The 21,088-nt window shown below is 40.7% G+C and overlaps 1 protein-coding gene across 1 annotated transcript; it reads right to left on the bottom strand.

Annotated features, from left to right (window-relative positions):
* Positions 1–7,414: 7,414 nt before the first annotated feature.
* Positions 7,415–16,231, bottom strand: LOC103258266 (zinc finger protein 480-like). The gene is made up of 2 exons (XM_008055948.1): positions 16,144–16,231; positions 7,415–7,730 (listed from the first exon to the last, which is right to left on the bottom strand). Exons 1-2 carry the CDS (start codon positions 16,210–16,212, stop codon positions 7,446–7,448), a joined length of 354 nt encoding a protein of 117 aa, XP_008054139.1. The 5' UTR covers positions 16,213–16,231; the 3' UTR covers positions 7,415–7,445.
* Between the last annotated feature and the right edge of the window lie 4,857 nt (positions 16,232–21,088).

Raw genomic sequence — 21,088 nt, 5'->3', positions numbered from 1 at the left:
CGGCGGGTCCACTTACAAGTGTTGTGTCCACTGTGAATTCGTCGATGTTGTGAAAGATTTGAATTTTGGGTAAAGACTTTGCCACACTCATGACATTTGTAAGGTGTTTTTTCATTGTGAATTGCCTGATGGGTAGTTAGGCTGAACACACACTAAAAGCTTTCCCACATTCATCGCACCTATAAAGTTTCTCTCCTGTATAAATTCTTCGATGATATTCAAGATGTGAATTTTGAGTGAAGACCTTGCCACAACTCATTCATTTGAAAGGGTTTTTTCCAGTATGGATGACCTGATGGGTAACTAGGATTGAATGCACACTAAAGGCTTTGCCACACTCCTTACACTTGTAAGGTTTCTCAGCGGTATGAATTCTCTGATGAATTGCAAGGTATGAATTGTGTCTGAAGTCTTTGTCACATTTGTTCCATTTGTAAGGTTTTTCTCCAGTATGCATTTTGAGATGAATAGCTAGGCTTGAGTGAACACTAAAGGCTTTTCCACACTTCTTACACTTGTAAGTCTTCTCTCACGTATGAATTCTCCAATGCCGCACAAGTTGTGAGGTTTGACTGAAGGCTTTGGCATATTCATTACACTTGTAAGGCTTCTCTCCAGGATGAACTCCCTGATGGCATGCAAGGTATTAATTCTGACTGAAGATCTTGCCACACTCATTACACCTGTAAGGTTTCTTTCCAGTATGAAGTCTTTGATGATTCATAAGGTGTGAATGTTGGTTGAAAACATTGGTACATTCATTACACTTGAAAGGTTTTTCTCCAGTGTGGATGGTTTGATGCTTTGTCAAGTTGGAATGCATACTGAAGGCCTTGCCACAGTCATTACACTTGTAGGGTTTCTCTACAGTGTGTATTCTCCAATGACCTACAAGGTTTCATGGTTGACTGAAGACATTGCCACATTCATGACATTCGTAAAGTTTTTCTCCGGTATGGATGACCCAATGGATAATTAGGTTCGAGCGAACACTAAAGCCTTTCTGCACTCATTACACTTGTAAGGCTTCTCTCTGGAATGAATTCTCCTATGACTTGTCCGTCGTGAGTTTTGAGTGAACACCTTGCCTTACTCATTACATTTGTATGGTTTTCCCTAATTTATAACGAACTTCTTCCCTTGATTATATTCATAAATTTTCCCTTCACCTTGAAATAGCTGTACTTAAGGCAGATGTAAACAAAAAGTTAATTCAAATTGACTTTTAATAAGCCTGTTTTGTGAATCCCATTTATCATATTTACCTTTTACTTGTGAAGTTTCCTTTTTGAGTCATAAGCACAACTTTATGATGTCCTTCACCATCTCTTCACTGATACTCAAAGTCATTCACATTTTTCTGAACTTCCTTAAAGGACAAGTCTTCGATGTCATGACTTTTGTGTCTTCCCAACACTGTATGGAATGCTTCTGTATCATTCTTCCCTTTTGGTGGCACATCCTTGTTTATACACTTACGAGAGATAGCTACAAGATACAAAGAACCATAGGTTTCCAATTAATGACAGAATGTTAACAGATGCTTCCCACTGAAAAACATATTACACCAAAAGTAACACTTATATAGAAGAGACATATAAATCATCCGAACAATACATTTTCATTTTTTAGAACACAAAAGAAGTAGGATTCTTTATGAAAGAAAAGGTGGTTACATGAAATTCAAAGAGTAAAAAATTATAGTTTTAAGCAACTTATGAACAAAACACTCACACAGCAAAAACTTATACTAGCCCTGAAAAAAGTATGTATTTTTCCACTATGATCCTAAGGCACACACCAATTGGCAAAAACATATGGGGTGTCTCATAATTCAAGAGAAAGAATCATTATATTGTACACATTTAGAGCATATTTGTAACACAATAAATGTGAAAGCACAACATGACATATTATAATGGTAAATAACCCACAGCAAACATATGTATTCATTAAAGAAGTGGTTTTGAATTGGCAAACCATAATAGCACTGGAAGAATGAGGAAGAATTCAATAAAACAATGTCCAGAAAAAAAAAACACCACTTTTCTGAATACCTGTTAGAAAATCATCAATATACCCACAAAGGGCAGGCATTTTGCAACATTAAAAAGTGTGTATAACAGTTATATTTCTTATACATGCTGGAAAACTGTCATCTGTAAAATCACGATGAAAATTAATAAATTATTTTACTAACCCATGATATAGGAGTAGGCAAGAATTAGTAACCACATTTATAAAACCTTATAGAATGTAGATTGTGAACATTTTCTCTTAAGAATAAAGAAGTTCTAATTTTAAATGAGCACAGAATAAAGAAATAGAATATGAGTTTTAAAAAACCTTTATTATATATTAACAAACTCTAGCTGCATAAATTCTTGAGAGACAGTGGAATGATGTAATAAAATTCATCACTACAATATCCATCATCTGAAAAATGTGTAATTTACACCTCTTGTTTAATTTAAGCTTTGTATTCATTGACAAATATCTCTTTAATCTCCCCAAACCCTGGCCTCTTATAGCCAACATTCTTCTCTCGGCTTCGATGAGTTTAGTTGGTTTGGATTTCACATACAAGTGTAAGTACTTGCAGTATTTGTATTTCTGTGCTGAGATTATTTCATTTAGCAAAATGTTTTCTAGGTTCGTCCCGGTTATAGTAGACAAAACTTTTCTTTTGAATGCTAAAACTGTTTCATTCTGTATACATACCATGTTTTTTTTAAGCCATTCATCTGTTGTTCAACATTTAGTGTGATGATGCAACATGACTATTGTGAATAATGCTGTGATGACCATGGAGTGCAGATATATCTTGGACACACTGATTTCAAATCCTTTGGATATACATTTGGCCCTTGATAACATGGAGGTTAAGAGCACTGACCTTTCTTGCAGTTGCAATCCAACTATAACTTTGATTTTCAGAAAACTTAACTACTAATAGCCAACTATTGACTGGGAGACTTACCAATAACAGATATTGTCAATTAACACATATTTTGTATATGTATTACAGAATATATTCTTACAGTGAAGCTAGAAAAGAGAAAATATTATCAACAAAATCACAAGAAAGAAAAAATACAATTACAGTACTGTGCTATATAGTAAGTCTCCTACATAAGGACTTTCAAGTTGCAAACTTTCAAAGATGCAAATGTGTTCACATATCCAATCAAGTAAGTTAGTTCACTGTACTTTTGAAGTTACTGTACTCTAAGAAAAAAGTTCTCATTTATTTAATTTTTTAAAATGTATTATTTGTGTGAAAATGTCATAAACCTATTTCAGTAAAGTATTCCATAACCGACTGTATTATTTGGGAACCTCAGCTACCTTTGTTGGACTTACGAACAAATGGACTAACAAATGTGATCCCACAACAGACCTTGTTTGCATGTATAGAACTTGCTGTATTTCCCCATGCCATATGTTTATGTAATCAGTTTAGAAGATGAATTCTCTTTCTGAAATCGCAGCAGACTGCAACTGGAGACCTCAGACTAGAGTACATATTCAATATTTTCTTGTAATGTTATGACTTCCCTGCTTCATGGGAGTATCCCCAGGACCACTAGTGGCACTTCATTATTCCACATCTACAGTATTACAATAAACATGATGAAAAATATGTAACACTGCAAGAGATCACCTTTTACTGTGACATGCAATTTTCTGGCTAGGTCAACAACTCACACAAAGATGATCAGCACCACATGATGTTTTAATTGGATATTCGCAACAGTTGAGTGTCATGTAACAGCAACGAAAGTAGCTACACTTTATTACAGTAGGATAGTATATATTACAATCCATTGAATACAATTATGACTTAATATTGCATCTTTACTTTTCTTAAGATATATATTTTCTCACACATGGTGCCACGTGTAGTCAGTGTTTGTGTGTATAAGCTTTGATACATTTCAGTTTTTAATGATAGATTTGTGTATATATTGTGGTAGCAAACAATAAAATAGAGTAGTATCTACATATACTTTACAAATTCATGATATATCTAATTTTTTCTTTTCCAATTATTTTTTGCTTTTTGAGTCAGAGTCTCATTCTGTTGCCCAGGCTGGAGTGCAGTGACATGCTCATGGCCAACCCTCGTCGACCTGCTGGGCTCAGAGGATCCTTCTGCCTTAGCCTTCTAAGTAGCCACAACTACAGGCATGCACTATCACTCCTGGCCAATTTTTTTCATATGTTGTAGTGGCGAAGTCTCACCAAGGTTCCCAGGTTGGTCTTGAAGCTCTAGGATCAGGCAATCCTCTCACTTTCGCCTACCAAAGTGCTGGGACTATAGACTTGAGCCACCATGCCTGGCCTAATGGTTTTTTTATTGTTTGATATTTCTAGGCAAAGCAGTTTGTCTGTGTTTTTTTAATTGTTGCAAATCTCTTTCAAAGTTTCCAATATGTTTACTGAAAAAAAGAAAAACCACGTACAAGCAGATTCATGCAGTTCAACCCTGTGCTATTCAAGGGTCAACTGTATACACAGAAGTGGCAGCACTAGATAATACAGTACTTCTATTTTTAGTTGTCTGTGGAATCTCCATATAGTTTTTCTTAATGCCTGCACTAATTCACATTTGCCTAACAATGTATGACAATTCTCCATTCTCCATAGCTTTGCCAAAACATATCTTTTGTCTTTCTGAGCAACAGTAATTCTGACAACTGTGAAGTAACATTTTATTCTGTATCAATTGCATTTCTGCAATGATTAGAGATGTTGGCAATTTGTATTCTTCCTTCTAAGAAATGTATATTGAGGTGTTTTGCCCATTTTTAATTTGGTTATCTGTTTTATGGAATTGAGTAATTTCAGTTTCCCATACATATTGGATATCAGCTCGGTATCAAATGTATGAATTACAAATATTTTCTCATAGTCTGTAGGTTGTCCCTTACTCTGTTGTTTCTTTTGCTGTGCAGAAGCATTTTCATTTAGATGCTATACCATTTACAGGTTTGCTATTTTTACTTAAGCTTTTAAGGTCAAATCCAAAATTTCATTGTCATGTAGGTTTTCCCTTGTGACTGTTTCTAGTAGTTTTACATGATCATGTCTGATGTTTAAGTATTTCATACATTTCAAGTCAATTTTGGTATATAGTGTATAAATTGCATCCAATTTATTCTTCTCTATGTGGATATTGAGTTTTTTGAACATCACTTGTTGAAAATGCTGTCTTTTTATCCCACTGTGTTCTTGGCAATTTTCTCCAAAGCCAACTGACCATGCATGTATGGGTTCATTTCTGCTCTATTCTGTGCCATGGTTGATGTATTTGTTTTTAAGCAAGTACCACCCTACCTTAATTACTATAGCTTTGTTATACAGTTTGAAATCAGACAGTGTGATGCCTCTAGGTTTGTTCTTTCTATTCAAGATTGATTTGACTACAAGGAACTTCTGATTAAATAAATAAATAACAAGTTCACTTACAATGGCTGGAAACATACAACATAAAAGCTGCTTAAAACATGATAGCAAACTTAAAACGCAGATATACCATTCAACTTCATAAGGCTCGTCAATAAGATGCATCAACATTATATCTGTTTTGGGTTTACACCTACAACAAATGGGACAATGGTTTTGTTGGTGAAAATGAACAATGGCACACAAAGGGGATTTAAAACCTGTGCCATGAACAATAGTTTAGTTGAGAGTCTCTCACATTTGAGTTTGTGAACTTGAACAATGCAGTCCCTAGGAGAAATGGCTATATCACTGGTGGTTCAAAGGAGCTGATCATTAATTAGTACATGTGATCAATATTGTCACAATGTGCTTGAGGGACGCATCTGTGTGATGTCTCAAAAACAGAATGGAAACACTTATCAGTCATGCTAGCTTGATAATTTCTATCTCAGTATCCTGGAAGATGCTGACAACTGAACTCAGAGGATTTAAGTGATATCTCAGTATGTAGCAGGATAATATTCAATCATATTAGCCATAGTGTTCTGCTTTTCCAATTTTATGTTACCCTGTAAACCCACTCCATAAGATAGTCCACTAGAAGCTATGCATAAATCAAAAGTGGGCTATCACAGGAGAAAAAAATAAATGGCGTGTAAGCCCCTAGGATCACGTACTTCAAAAGCAAGTTTCCGAGGAAAACGTAGAAACAGAGAACAACACCAAGAAGAGCCAAAGTTTTCTAAATTCAAAGAGTACTAAGAGCTGTAAAAGAGAGAGAAAACTATAACATGGGGGTCAAATTCTATGTGACCTTGAGATGGGACTCTCCCACACTAAAATGTGAAAAAATAGCACATATACCCCAAGTAGGAGTGGGGAGCAAAAAGAGGGTGTTTCAGTCCACTGTCTTTACAATTATACAGAGTGAAATCTCAGAAGGTCCAACCCATTCCCTTAGCACACACACACCCAGGAAGTATGGCTAACGCAGATTGGAGGTAATGGCTGAGGGACACAACAAGCAGAGGTATCCAGAGACAGCTCCATGAAGCTTCATGGGTGTCACATGCAAAGGAAGACATCTGCCTTCCATCTCCTGAGTGGGTCTTCCAATCACATGAAATGGGATGGTACATGGGTAGGTCAAGATGTCAGGCCTCTGGAGGCCTCACCTCTTATCTCTCTGGACAAAAAAATTGAGGATCAGATTGAACCAAAAAAGAGACCAAGGGGATGAGGAACCCCTGTGAAAGGAACCAAGAGTTCCCAGAAGCCAGAAAACAGAGTAATCATGATAAGGACTTTCCATGTGTTGCTGTTTGAGCTGTAGCAACACTGGAGGGTAGAAGAATCAACTTTTCATCTAAAGAACACAGAGTTAAGTGGGGAAAAATATTTTCCTAGCGGTGACCACAGCTGTTAAACTTTTTTATCTTCCCAAAGAATTCTCCTATTAGTAGAGAGTTGCTCAAACACTCTTTAGTGAGAGGCTTTGTCTCTGCCTATCTGAGCTCTTACCTATGATCACACCTTTAATACATTCCTATCCTTTTGGTTTACTTGCTCTTTTCAATTGACTTTTCACAGTCCAGAGCTCTTTCCCTTGCTCCAACATGTAGATAATACTCAGGTCAAAATGACGTATTTCTACTTATGAAAAGAAAAGAATATAATGTGCTGGAGCTTTTCCAGAATTGCAGCCCTATGTTCATGCGAGAAGAGAGGATGTTGCTGATGGAGTTAGAAAGGCATTTCAAAAATTCAACTGAATGCTTAGGACACACCATAATTTGCAGACATCTAGCTCTCTCTCTATCTGAACCACTGAATCAAAAGTTCAGAGGTAGAAAAGAGAAAACGGAGCACATAAAAAGTTTGACACAAGGTATTATGCATGCAAAAGCTCTGAAAATCTCCACTGACATATCACAAAGGGAATAGGACATCTGAAGAAAGGAGACAAAGTCCAAATTCTCCATTTATTAGACTTTTCATTTCTGAGTTAACAGATCTTCAATGGAATCAAGGAATGGAAAGATTAGTGCCAACACAGCCACACACAGATACGTACCCATAGACACACACATACACACAAATTCAAAAATCCCACAATAACACGTCTTGACTTCTGGAAGAAAGTTATCTTCACCCAGGGAGACGAGGTTTCTGTAGTTCTGCAGCATCACGTCCCTGTAGAAAGCCCTCTGGGCAGGGTCTAGGCGTTTCCACTCGTCCCGAGAGAATACTACGGCCACATTCTTGAATGTCAACCGTCCCTAGAATGAAAAACACATTTCACTGAGTGACTATGCGGAAAATTCTAATTTTCACATAAAATGAGAAGAGGAGACAATGGTACGAGTAGATTCAATGGAGGTGAAAGGGCGGACACATCCACGCAGTGATAATGTGACATCTGCATTTGGTCTTCATCCTCGTTTCCTGACAAGAAAACACCTAGATTTGTTGGAGGAAGAAGGATCTTTCTGTATATGAATTCAACGACCCGCTGGTTGGTTACCAGAAAGACTAAGGCAGAATTAGAGGGTCGGGACTTCCAGCCCCATCATTCAACGCTGCATAAAGGGAAGAGCAACTCAACCGTCAGTTGAACACAATAGCCAATAATGTAAACAGTCACACCTACAAACGAAGCCTCCAGAAAAAAAGGAAATTAAAAAGGGGGTTTGGGACAGGCAGATATGCAGAGACTCCTTGAGAAAGGGGCATACCCAAAGTGGGCATGGAAGCTCAGAGCCCATTCCTGCCAAATAGCTTGCCTATGCCTGGCTTGGCCAATAGCTTGCCTATGCCTGGCTGTTCATGTGTGTACTTTGTGATAGTACTTAAAGTGAATGGGCAAGTTTAAGTGAAGTGTTTCCTTGAGTTCTCTGAGACACTCTAGCAAATTAAATGAGTTCAAAGAGGGGGTCATGAAAATTTATGACTTATAGCCAGTGAGAAGCAAAGGCCACAACCTGTGTGCCAACGGTTGTGAAGTAGGTACACTTTTTGGGACTCAGCCCCTATGCCTGTGGGATCTGACACTATATTCAGGTAGATAGTATCAGAACTGCATTGAATGAGAGGACACCCAGCTGGGTCCACTGCAGAATTGATTGTTTCGTGTGTGGTAGAAAACCTACACCTGGAATACTGGAAGTATTTGGTGCTGTAAGAATATAGCAGAAAAAAATGGAGTCTTTTTTCCCCTATATTCTCATATATGAGGTATTTTGGAGCACATTATCTTTGCCAAATTGATTTATTAGTTTTCCTTAGGTATGAATTTCCCAGTTTTCTAGACAATACAATAAATGTACAATTTAAAAATCAACACAAGTTTATGTCTATAGAAATGTTAGTTAATATGTCTAACACACCAGTGACATTCAGTCTCTCAATGAGCTAGAACATGAGTGGTATTTTCAGAGACGACAATGTCCACTGCTGCTTTAAGGAAAGAATCTTAAAACTGTGATGACAACAGCAATAGGAATGACAGATATTTGAGAACAGTGGCCATGTTTAAGGCATGATTCTAACTCCTTTAGATGTACTAACTTATGTGACATAACAGCCTATGGGAGAAAGCTCTGTTCCCATCTTACTGAGGAGATATGATCGCCCAGTCTGTGCACCACCGTGAAAGCACTTCACATATCCTCCTTCTACATAACACCAGCTGATTTTTTTTACATATATCTCATTATATATTCCATCTCTTTATTTGCATTTTGCACAATTTGAATGGAAAACTTCAAGGAAAGATACATTTTTGAAAAATTTGTGCTTGCATAAGTGTATCCTGTATAATCACTAGCAATCTTTTTATGTCTTCTGTGAGGAACCATCTCACTGGTTTGCTAGATTTACGATGTTCCCTCACAGGGGACATCAGAGTGCAAAGGACTCAAGAAGCATAATATGGTTTGCACACATCTGGAATACATCCAGCTTGCAAGGGACTTATCTTAAAGAACTCTACTGTAGCCAAATGAGGTTATCAAAGACATCAAGCCACTTCCTTTGTTACAATGCCACACGTATACATAGAAGTCCATGTACAAGTCCAATTTAAACACTGAATTAGGGAATTTCTCACTGGAAACCTGTGTAGAATCAAAAGAGAGAACAAAGAAAAAATGAATATGGGTTTTGCATAAAAATGCAAATTTCCAGATGAAGAAAAACCATCCTTGGAAGAAGACTGATTCAATTCAGCTACAAAACCACTTTTGAATGATTGTATTCCTCATTGGGGAGTAACTGTTTGCCTTGCCAGTGAGAAGGGGCCTTTTGTCACAAGTTGCATTGTAAAACAAATCAGTAAATTCTCCAATACACAATAATTCTGCCACTATTCTTGCCACTCCCAAGAGCAGGAGCAGGAAAGAGATGAAAAGAAATGTTCAGAAATCAAATTATTAAACTCTTTTACATAAAAATTGTAAATGTCCTCAAAACTTAATTTTTGCCTTCATGAAAATGAAGATCACCATGAGCAAGAGATCTAGTGAAAAACCCTGTTAGGTATTTGCCAGGTTGGTCCATAACAGGTATTCCTGGCAATTCTAAACAGTCTACAGTGTTTAGAATGCAAAACATAAGAGACACACCCCATGTAAGAAAGGTCCTATCCTAACACACAGCCCTTCAAACCTCAGGTGGACATAATAAATATGCCATTACATCACAGTGCACCAATGGCCTCTACCTTGTGTCACTATTGGTTGAACCTAGGGAAAGAAAATCAACTTGTCCGGACAAGAATCTCCTCTCTTCTTGTAAGCCAGGATTTTAAGGAGATTCTTCATGGCCCATAAGATGCCAAAAGGCCTGGCATGTTTTTAGACTCATTTAATCACTTAAAGATCTGGCTTTGTTTGAAAGGAAATGATCAGTAGAAAGTATTATTGAGGAAGTGCTCAGAGGTGCAGCCCAAAGAAATGATGTATGTGGAACAGACTAGGAGACGGTTATGTTCATCTTGATGTTAGGATTTTTGATGTCTTGATTATGCTTACCTGTATTATCCTATGAATGTCTTCTAATACCAAGTCCTCCAAGAAAAGCTGCTCCCAGTCAGGAAGCACTGCCTCAACAGCAAAGAGCCCTGATTCCCAAACGTGGTCATGGTCTCTGATTGATGCATATCAATTTCTTTTAGAGCAAGTAGTGTTCCATGCTTTATATTTTCAGAGCAGACTACTACTTAATGTGTTATTCTGCTTACTCTACAAGTAGAATCGTCCCTTCTATGACCCACTTGAGTGGGCTCCCCAAACCTTATAAGGTTGCCTTCAGGGAGGCTGACCACCAAGCTGAGGGAACTCTCATTTTAAATTTGGAAAGAAACACTGGGCCAGCTGCAGTGGCTCACGCCGGTAATCCCAGCACTTTGGGAGGTCGAGGCAGGAGAATCACTTGAGCCCAGGAATTTGAGACCAGCCTAGGCAACATAGCGAGACCTCATCTCTGCAAACCATACAAAAATTAGCCAGGTGTGATGGCATGTACCTGCAGTCCCAGCTATGTGGAAAAGATGGAAGGATTGCTGGAGCCAAGGAGGTCAAGGCTGAGGTAAATGTGATCGTGCCACTTCATTCCAGCCTCAGCAACAGAGTGAGACCCCCAACTAAAAGCAAAACAAAACGAAAAAAACAAAACAAAAACAAGAAAAATAACACCCGCCACACACACACACACAAATTTAAAAAAAATATGCAGACCAATCATCGTTGTAAGGTTGGAACTCTTAATAGAAGTACAGAAGGAAAACTGAAGACATCTCTTTGTAGAGGCTTACCCTGGCATGACGCAGTGACACTGTGAGAAAATCACCAATTTCCAATTTCTCCCAGGGGAGGAAAAGTGTGGGAACATCCATCTAACACTCTGAAATTTTAGGACACTGCCTGAGAGACAAGTTTCTATCATTGTCGAAGAAGCTCTGAAAGTTTTGGGGTCCCTGAGAACAAAGGAGATCAACATAAACTAGATTCTGCAGTCACACAGGCAAAATGCTAAGGAGAGATCCAGATCACAGCTTACCAGGATACCAGAGAGGCTGCAGAATAGCAGGCAGACAGCAAGGGAGCTCCTGAGTAAAAACTGGCAAAATCTCTCCCGTTAGATTACAAACAAAAGTCCAGAGAAAACACATCCACAGGAAAGGCTGAGTAGTCTCTAGAATGTCTAGTCGAGATGAAAGGAGAACAGCGTCCCCGAAGTAAATTGGATAGCAAAAGCTGGTTAGTGAAATGCCAAGGTTCCAACAGAAGGTAATAAGATATACAAAGGAAAAGGAAACAAGATCCATTCAAATAAACAGATTAAATCACCACAAACTGAAAATAAAGAAACAGAGATATGTGAATCATAAAGATATAAGAATTCCAAAGATGCTCAGTGAGAGTACACATAGACAACTTCAGGAAATCAGAAAACAATGTGTGAACAAAATGAAATTATCAACAAAACGACAGAAAGTATTAAGAAGAATCACAGAAATCCTAAACCTGAAAATACGCAACTAAATTGAAAAAGATACTACAGTTGTTTAAAAGCACACTAGACCAGGTACAAGAAATAAATATTGAACAGACAAAAGAGGGAAAAATAGAAGAAAAATGAAAAAGGACAAAGGGAATTATGAAACATCATCATGTGCATCACCTGCATGTCAAACTAACAAAAAATAAATAAAACAGATAACTATCAAGTACGTACGAACATAGTAGTTAGCCTAGAAAAAAATGAATAAATCTCTAGAAATATACAACCTGCCAAGACTGAGTCAAGAAGAAATAAAAAATCTGTACATAACTGTAAGTAGTAACGAGATTTAAGAATTAAAAAAAAAAAACAAAAAAAAACTCTGCAGTTGGACAACACAGTACAAATAAAGAAAAAAAAGAAAAAATGAGCCAGGTATAGTAACACATGTCTATCGTCTCAGTGACTCACAAGGCTGAGGTAGCTCAGGAAGACAAGGCTACAGTAAGCTATAACCATGCCACTGCACTCCAGCCTGGGTGAGAGAGTGAGATCCTGACTCAAAAAAACCAAACAACACTCCCAACAAAGAGACCAGGAACAGATGTATCATTCATCCACACTTCACAATTCTAGTAAACATTTAATGAAAAATTAACACTAATCCTTCTAAAACAGTTCCAAGTAATAAAAGAGGGAATCAAAAAAACTCATTCTTGGACCCCACCATTGCTCTGATACCATTCACGCAAATATATGACAAGAATACAAAACTACAGACTAATATTCTTTTGAATATTGATGAAAAAGTCCTCAGATAGGTGCAGGGGCTCACACCAGCAATCCTAGCACTTTAGGAGGCAGAAGTGAGAGGAATGCCTAAGTCTGGGTTTGAACCTGGGCAACTTGGTGAGACCTCATCTCTACAACAAATAAAAAAATTAGTTCCCTCAGGAACTTCCACATGTTCAGGTATCCTGTCATTCTCTGAAGCCTGTACTTTTGAGTTTTCATTGAAGCTTCATTAAATAGGCAGGAATAATGAAATCACTGCCATTGGTGATCAAATTAAATTTCATCTATTTCCACTCTGGTAGTTGAGTGGAGCTGTAAATCTCAACCCTTCAATACTTCCTTACATTCCGGTGAAGCTTTTTTGTGTGTATGAGTGTTGGAGTCTTCTTACTCCGTCATCTAGGCTGGAGTGCAGTGGCACACTCACAGCCAGCCCAGCAGTGATCCTTCCACCTCGGCCTTCAAACTAGTCAGAACTACAGATATGCACTACCATGCCTGGCTAAGTTTTTGATTTAGTGTAGAGTTGAGGTCTCACCAAATTGTCTGGGCTGGTCTCAAATCCATGGTTGTAGGCAATCGAATCACCTTGGCCTCCCAAAGTCCTGGGATGACAGGCTGAGCCACCAAGCCTGGTCCCAGTGAAGCTTCTTAGTGGCTGCCAGCTATCAGCCAACACAGTTGTATACAAATAATAAACACTCACAGCAGCTGGGTGCGGTGGCTCACATATGTAATTCCAGCACTTTGGGAGGCTGAGGCAAGAGGATTGCATGAGCCAAAGGGTTCCAGATCAGCATGGACAACTTGGCAAGATCTCATCTCTACGACAAATCAAAAAAATTAGCTGGGTGTGGTGGCACACGCTTGTGTTTTCAGCTGCTTGGAAGACTCAGACAGATAGATCACCTGCATCTAGCAGGTCAAATCTGCAGTGGCCACGAGTGTGCCACTGCACTCCAGCCTTGGTGACAGAGTGAGACTCCACTCAAAACAAAAATGTAAATAAATAAAAAACACACACACACTCTGGAGATTCTAAAGACTTTGGGCTTATATCCAGGAAACTGGGTCAAAGATCAGGTATACATAAATGCTCAAACATTAGATCTAAATTAAGCATACCACTGTGTAATAAGGGACTCTGTGAGGTCTTCTAAATCAAGATACTACAAACAAACAGACATACAACAAAAGACAAGAAGCATGAAGGAAAGATTTCTGTTTCACGCTAAAAAACTATATAACCTAAAAAGAGACAACTGAGCATATATATTAAGAATAAATTCACAGAATAAATATAAAACAGCTTCTAAAAACATTTCCAGAAAACAGAGCAATGTATAAAAATCCATCTTTTTATATATGTGTCCATTCCATGAAGGAATAAAACTTGCTGAGACTCATAAGAAATAAAATGGAAACACAAAGGGTTGCAATTTTCCCCAGATTTTCAAAGTGTTAATAAAAACATGGTAATAACTTTGTTTAATGAGTGGGAGATCTCACGTGGTGTTGGTGACAGATGGCACCTTTGCAGCTCAGGGTAGAGACAGGATACTGCCAGATCTATCAATACAGGATATGCCCCATCCCAGAAGAACCAGCACTCTTTCAACTGTCTAACCTGGAGGAAGCCTCTGATATCTGGAATGAAGACTGCATGCTCAGAAGCAACCAGTGTGGCTTTTTTTATTTTTCTTTTCATTTTTTTGTGTGTGGAATTCTTTATATCAGTGAAAAAACTGAAAGACCCACCTGTCTTCATTCAGAGAATGCTCAAAGGATATAGAAGAGAGAGCCATCAATGTCTCCTAACTTTGAAACATGTAAATTTTCAAAATGTGCAGGTTAAAATACTGCAACACGAATTCACTTGCTATGGCTGGGCCAAGTGGCCCAAAATGCAAGCATTCTGGAGGCGGTGGTGAGAAACTCACTGAGCTCGGCCTGGGCAACTTGGTAAGACCTCATCTCTACAATAAAATTTAAAAATTAGCCAGGCATGGTAGTGTACACCTGTAGTTCCGTCTACTGAGAAGGCTGAAGCAGAAGGATCTTCTGAGCCCAGCAGGTCAGGCTATGGTACGCCGTAAGTGTGCTACCGCATTCCAGCCTGGGAGATACAGTGAGACTCCGACTCAAAAAAAAAATCACAAAAACCTTATAACCATGTATAAATACTGTTATACAGGACTCTCATGGACTCTTCCCACAGAACAGAGAACAGTGGTTCCCCAATGCAATGTGATGAGGGGTGGCTGGAAAGGAAAGAGAATTTTTACTAGAAAACAAATGTATACATCATATCATGTTTATAAGAAGAGAAATAAAATGCTTACCAATAACTGGAATAACAAGATTATGGTTTTATTCTCTCTAAAGGCAAATAAGTGCTGATCCTAGGTCTTATAAAAAGTATAATCATCCCCACCTAAAAAAATGTTGCACAAGGGTCCATAAAGGAACACCAGTGTCCCCTTGGTATGATTCTGTGAGCATAGTTTAATGAATCTCCTGCTGGTTGACATATTCTGTCATATATTAAAACAAATGATGGAATGAAACATCCTATGTCACTGAGGTCCCTGACTCAACTTTCCATCTCATTCCCAGTCATTAAGAGTGAACTCAGCCGGGCTCGGTGGATCAACCTGTAATCCCGTGCGTTGGGAGGCTGAGGTGAGTGGATTGCTTGAGCCTGCGGGTTCAAGACCCACCTGGGCAACTTGGCGACACCTCATCTCTACAATAAATCAAAATATAGCTGGGCGTGGTACAGCGTGCCTGTAATTCCGGCTACTCAGACGGCTGAGATGGAAGGATCACCGGAGCCCAGCAGGTCGAGACTGCAGTGGCCGGGAGCAGCCAATGCACTCCAGTCTGGGCGACAGAGTGAGACATGAACTCAAAAAAAAAAAAGAGTGAACTCAAAAGCACAATGCTTGCCTTGTTCAGCTTCAAATGTATTATAAACTCAGGCTCGAAATATTTACTCTCCTCAGTCTCGTATTCCAGAATTTACCAGGTTCTAGTGCACACTGATGTATAACTGCCAAAGGCACATCCTCTAACCCTGACCTAGAGAGCTGACATGGCCTCAAGACAACCCTGTTCCCCAACAGCTCTCATACCACAAGGCTCACACCCCGTCTCCATCCACATCTCATATGAGCCCTTCCCAGGACCACACTCCGTGCAACTTCCTCACAAATTCACCTCATTAGGTCATGGAGAGATGGATTCTAGGTGGAGAAAAGAGGGACTGAGGGAAGATGGGGTAAATGTGATCAGACACAACAGTAAGGATGTTTCAGACCCAGAGATGCTGAACTCCAACGCCTGACATTTCACACAGGAAGGAGACAGGACAATCCACCGAGAAGGTCGCTTTACCTGAGAGAGAGCCATCCCTGATGGCTTTTCTTGACTCCTCCTCTGCTTCTGGGCTTCTTCATGCACCATGAGGCTTTAGACGTCAACCCTAGATGGCAAAAACATACTGTCCATTGCTCAGAATCAACACAACCCTGTCCTGTGCCTCAACCACACAGCAAAGACCTCGCTCTGTGGAAAGACAGTCTTTTGCCACCCACTGCAGCAGAGGGAACACAGGGACAATAAACCCCTAAAAGAAGAATCTTTTGGCCCCTTTCTTCAGAACCTGCTACCCTCCTGGAGGAGACTACACACTCGCTGCAGCACTGGGAGCAGGACTGGACTGAGCGCCCCTCCCGGAGACCGGTCCTGATCAAATCCCATGAAGAGTACAGTCCTCCCCCCACCTCTCCGTGGATCAGGAATGGAGGACACAGGCCTTGGTGCTCTATGCTGGACAAGAAATCGAATCAATATTGAACATTAAGGCTGGGCCCAACCTATTTGAGTGAAAGAAACTGGTAAGAGGGCATAAGAGATATTTCTCCAAAACACCTCAGGACTCTAATAAGAAGCCAGGATTGATCTCCTCTCAGGGTGGCAGGCCCTTTCTGGTTCTGCTCTCACCTTGTGATCTTTTTGTCACCAGGATTCAGACAGTGAGAGACAAGGGAAAAGAAAAAACACATGCAGAGCAGGCAATATGGACCAGAGGTCGGGCTGAGGGTGCAACTGGAATGCCAAGTTGGGACATGGAAAGGCACAGAAGCCTCCCCGAGGAAGATGACAACATAACGAAGACCTGGGGAAGGAAGGGAGTTTGCACCTGCAGCTGAGGGTCAGAGAGTTCTAGGCAGAGGGATAGCCCAATTGAAGGGCCTGAGGCAGGAGCAGCTTCCACCGCAGGAATAGGGGAGAGGCTTGTGTGCCTGAAGCAGAGCAAGGAGGACAGAAGAGGAGATGAGGCCAGAGGGTTCCTGGGGCAGCAGATCAGGGAGGAACCAAAGCTCCAAACATTTTTCTCCCATACTTCAAAAAGGTTTTGGAAATATGCAATTATTCACTCATCTTAAGAAAACATACATTTTACCTTTATCTTATAAATAAATGGACTCATTTACAAATAATGTCAAGTCTTCTATATCTTAACTACATGTGAACAGTTTCAGCAAGGCTTAGGAAGAACAGGCTGGCCCTCATCTGAGATGTGCAGGACTGCAGGGAACGCGTTTGGAGTTCAGGAAGTCATTCCTGGACAAGTGAAGGGAGAGAAGACTGTTATACATCCCAGCAGAGTTGAGGGGACAACTGGACACAGGTTCCAACATTCAGGGGAGAGGTCTGCAGGCCAAATGGAGACATGCAGATCAGTTTATAGCCAGATGAGATGACAAGGAAAGGCAGTGGGTGTAGACAGAGACAAGAAAAGGTTCAAGGACTGAACTGGGGTCATGCCACATTCCAAGAACAGGGAGAGCAGGAGACACCAGAAGAAGAAAGGAGGAAGTGACTAGGGAGACAACAAGGAAATTAACACAAAGAATTTCTAAATATTAATGGCATCTGGTCAAAGCCAAGATAACAGAGAATATGGTCAACCTGCCACATGCAACTCATAGGACAAAAAAATTAAATCTTGGAGTTAGAAATGGGAGGACAGTGGGGACCGAAAAAGAAAGAATCAGCGAGATGTTGGATGTGAAAACTTGATTCAAGGAAGAATTCAAGGGTTCAAGCAAAAATTGTAGGCAAGAATTCAAAAAACATAAGAAGTTTAGAGCATTATGCTTGGAGCACAGAAGTGGGTAACTTACTACAGAGAGAAAAGTAGTGAAGAGAATCTTTTGTTTTAAAGATGAAAGAATGTTAAAAAAAAAAAAAGGCAGTGTGTGTCTGTGCTTGTGTCTGTTTTAACGGAAAATACCTCCATCTGAGTACGCTGATCCAAATAATTCCCTGGATGTAAAACTGATGATGCCATGGAAGAAGTAGGTCATACTGTCCTGAGACTGCAAGAGAGGCTGGCACATGGGACACGATCATAGTGTCAGCAACAGCCAGGATTAGGGACAGACCATTCCCAGTCCCTATGGAGAACAGAGACCCTGAGATAGGAGGGTGGACAGCTTGGAAACATCTCTTCCCTTCACTGTGTGAGATGCGAAAAACCCAAACTGTTGTGACCACTCTCACACTCAACACAGAATGCTTCACCTCTAGTGACCAAAACATGTGTATGGTTTTACCCACCCTGACCAGGTCTCCAGTGACCTCCCAGGTGCGGGTCTTACAATTTAACTCAATTCTAACCCTATCTATAGGATAACATCAAACACAGGTGAAGAGCTCAGTCTCAGAAGGTTACATTGTCACATGCAGGCTGTCATTACCACCTTCTGACACACCTCCTAAATACTGTGGTTCTCTTCACCTCCTCCTTAGATTCAACTGCCTTGCTAGGAAAGTTCTTACAACAAGTTCTTCTGTATCCTTTGTAATATACTTTATTACAAATGGGTAAATTAAGTAAAGTGTTTCCCTGTGTTCTGAGAGCCACTCAGTGAAACCAATAGAACCAGGGGAGGGGGTAAGGAAAATGTCATTTTTTTTTTTAGTCAGACTCTTACTCTGTCACCCAGGTTGGAGTGCAGTGCCATGCTCACGGCTACCACAACATCGACCTGCTGGGCTCAGGCGCTCTTTCTACCTCAACCTTTTAAGTAGCCGGAAGTACAGTCATGTGCCACCATTCCTGGCTAATATTTTGACTTATTCTAAAGAGGAGATCTTGTCAAGTTGCCCGGGCTGGACTCAAATCTCTGGGCTCAGGCAATCCTTTGGCCTTGGCATCCCAAAGGGCTGGGATTACAAGCTTGAGTCACTGTCAGCAGTAAGTGCAATTTATAGTAGCTGGTGAGAAGTTCAGAACCTGGCACTTTGGACTTGCATCTGCAATGGAAGCCCTCAATGAGTAGAATCTGGTGCTAACTCCAGGCAGTTTATGTCAGAATAGACTTAAATTATAACACATCTAGTCAGTGCCTAATGAAAAATGGGTGTTTGTGGGGAGAAGTCCTCATACACTTTGGTGACCTGTGGTGAAATATGCTGTGTTGAGTGTACACTGCTGCATTGATCGAGAGAGGAGGAAAAACCTTTGGTTTTTTGATACTGGAAGAGGGTGATCTACAACCGAATGAGTCAAGTTACTGCCCTACAGCTGAATAAGGATTAAACGCAAAATTTACCCTCCAGCACTGAGAATTATAAAGGGTACCAGCTTTATAGAACAGAACTTTTACTATTCACTCCAGCATCTGAGTAAATTAAACAAAAGTATTCAGAATACAAGTATTAGATTATAAAAGCGAGTGTGGTGGCTCATGCCTGTAATCCCAGTGCTTTGGGTGGGGGTAGGGATTGCTTGAGTCCAGTATTTCAGCACGGGCAACACGGCAAGATCTCAACTCTGCAAAAAAGTTTAAAGTTAGACAGGTATGATGGCATGCACCTGTAGTCCTAGCCTCCCTACTTGGGAGGCTAGTGCTGAAGGATCGCATGAGTTTGAGTTTGAGGCTGCAATGAGCTACAACTGTATCACTGCTCTCCAACCTTGGCCACAGAGAAAGACCTATCACAAAAGAAAACATTAGTCAGCCGGGCATGGTAGCGCACGCCTGTAATTCAGGCTACTTGGAAGGCTGAGCCGGAAGGATCACCGGAGTCCAGCAGGTATAGGCAGCGGTGGCCGGGAGCGGCCACTGCACTCAAGTCTGGGCGACAGTGTGAGACTCCAAATCAAAACAAAACAAACAAACAAAGCAAACAAACAAACAAAAAAGAAAACATTAGATTACATACACAGAAATCAACACATCACTATGTACTCATTCATATCCAATCATGCCACCCTTCATCTGGACCAGGGTTCCCTCTTTTTTCATTACTGTTTCCCTCCCTCTCTCTGTCCTTAACTCTCATTTCCACCTTCTCTCTCCAGCTGTTTTTCTTTTGTTTTCCTCTGGGCTTCTGTCCCTCATTTTGTGCCCCTCTACTCTCCTGGTCTTCCTCCCCTTCCTCTTTCTATTTGCTTCCACCTGTTCTGCCCTATTCTTGTAACTTGCATCTCTTGCTCCTTTCTCCCCAGGTTTTTGATTGTTTCGATCTCCACACATTTCTGCCTCTTTCCTCCCCCATCTCTGCTCTCCCCATAAACTCCCTCTCCCTGTTACACTCCCTGGCTCTCACTCTGGCATGTCCTGCTATGTCTCTCCCTCTGCTCTCATCACCAATTGTCCCCTCCTGTCCCAGCACCAGGCTGCTGTCTGCTGTAGCTCTAAATCATTCCTCCTCTCTCCTCACTCTGTGTCTGAGATGCTCCCCTTTGCAGCTCCTCTCCCTATCTTGTTATCTTTCAGCTCTCTGGAGAGTGAGTTTTCTCTAAGTTTCCCGAGTGGCTTTTGTCCCCCGGTTTTTTTTTTGGCTCCCCGCCCCCAACAGCCTTACTGTCTGTCTGCAAACCCATCACCCATCTGTTCTGCCATTTGTTTATGACGCCACTCATTCTTCGTGACTCAGTTTTTCTATTTCCTCTCAGTTACTCGCTGTCTGTCTCCTGATACCCCTTTCCCATACATTTTCAGGGAGGGGGATGGAATAAGATTCCCATCTCTTGGAATAGATCATTTCCCAGTGGGGCGGGATTTGGGACAAAAGAACATAGGACATAAAGAAACAGGCCCGTCATCTCCCTCAACGAGGGGCCGCGGAACCAGCCACTGCGAAGGGGAGCCCTGGGGGCAGAAGGGCCAGGCCCCGTGAGTCCAGGAGTGGTCGACGATGCCTTAGGACAAGGGGGGATGCGCGGCCTGTTGCGCATGTGGCCTGCAGGCTCCGGGGCCACGAGGGGAGAGGTTCCACGAAAGCGCGGAACCATGTCGCGGGAGAGGAATTTACAGGGCGA

The sequence above is a fragment of the Carlito syrichta genome, unplaced genomic scaffold, assembly GCF_000164805.1.
Source record: "Carlito syrichta isolate Samal-C Ts95f unplaced genomic scaffold, Tarsius_syrichta-2.0.1 Scaffold302045, whole genome shotgun sequence".
Lineage (NCBI taxonomy): Eukaryota > Metazoa > Chordata > Mammalia > Primates > Tarsiidae > Carlito > Carlito syrichta.
This window is presented reverse-complemented; position numbering and strand designations above follow the sequence as displayed.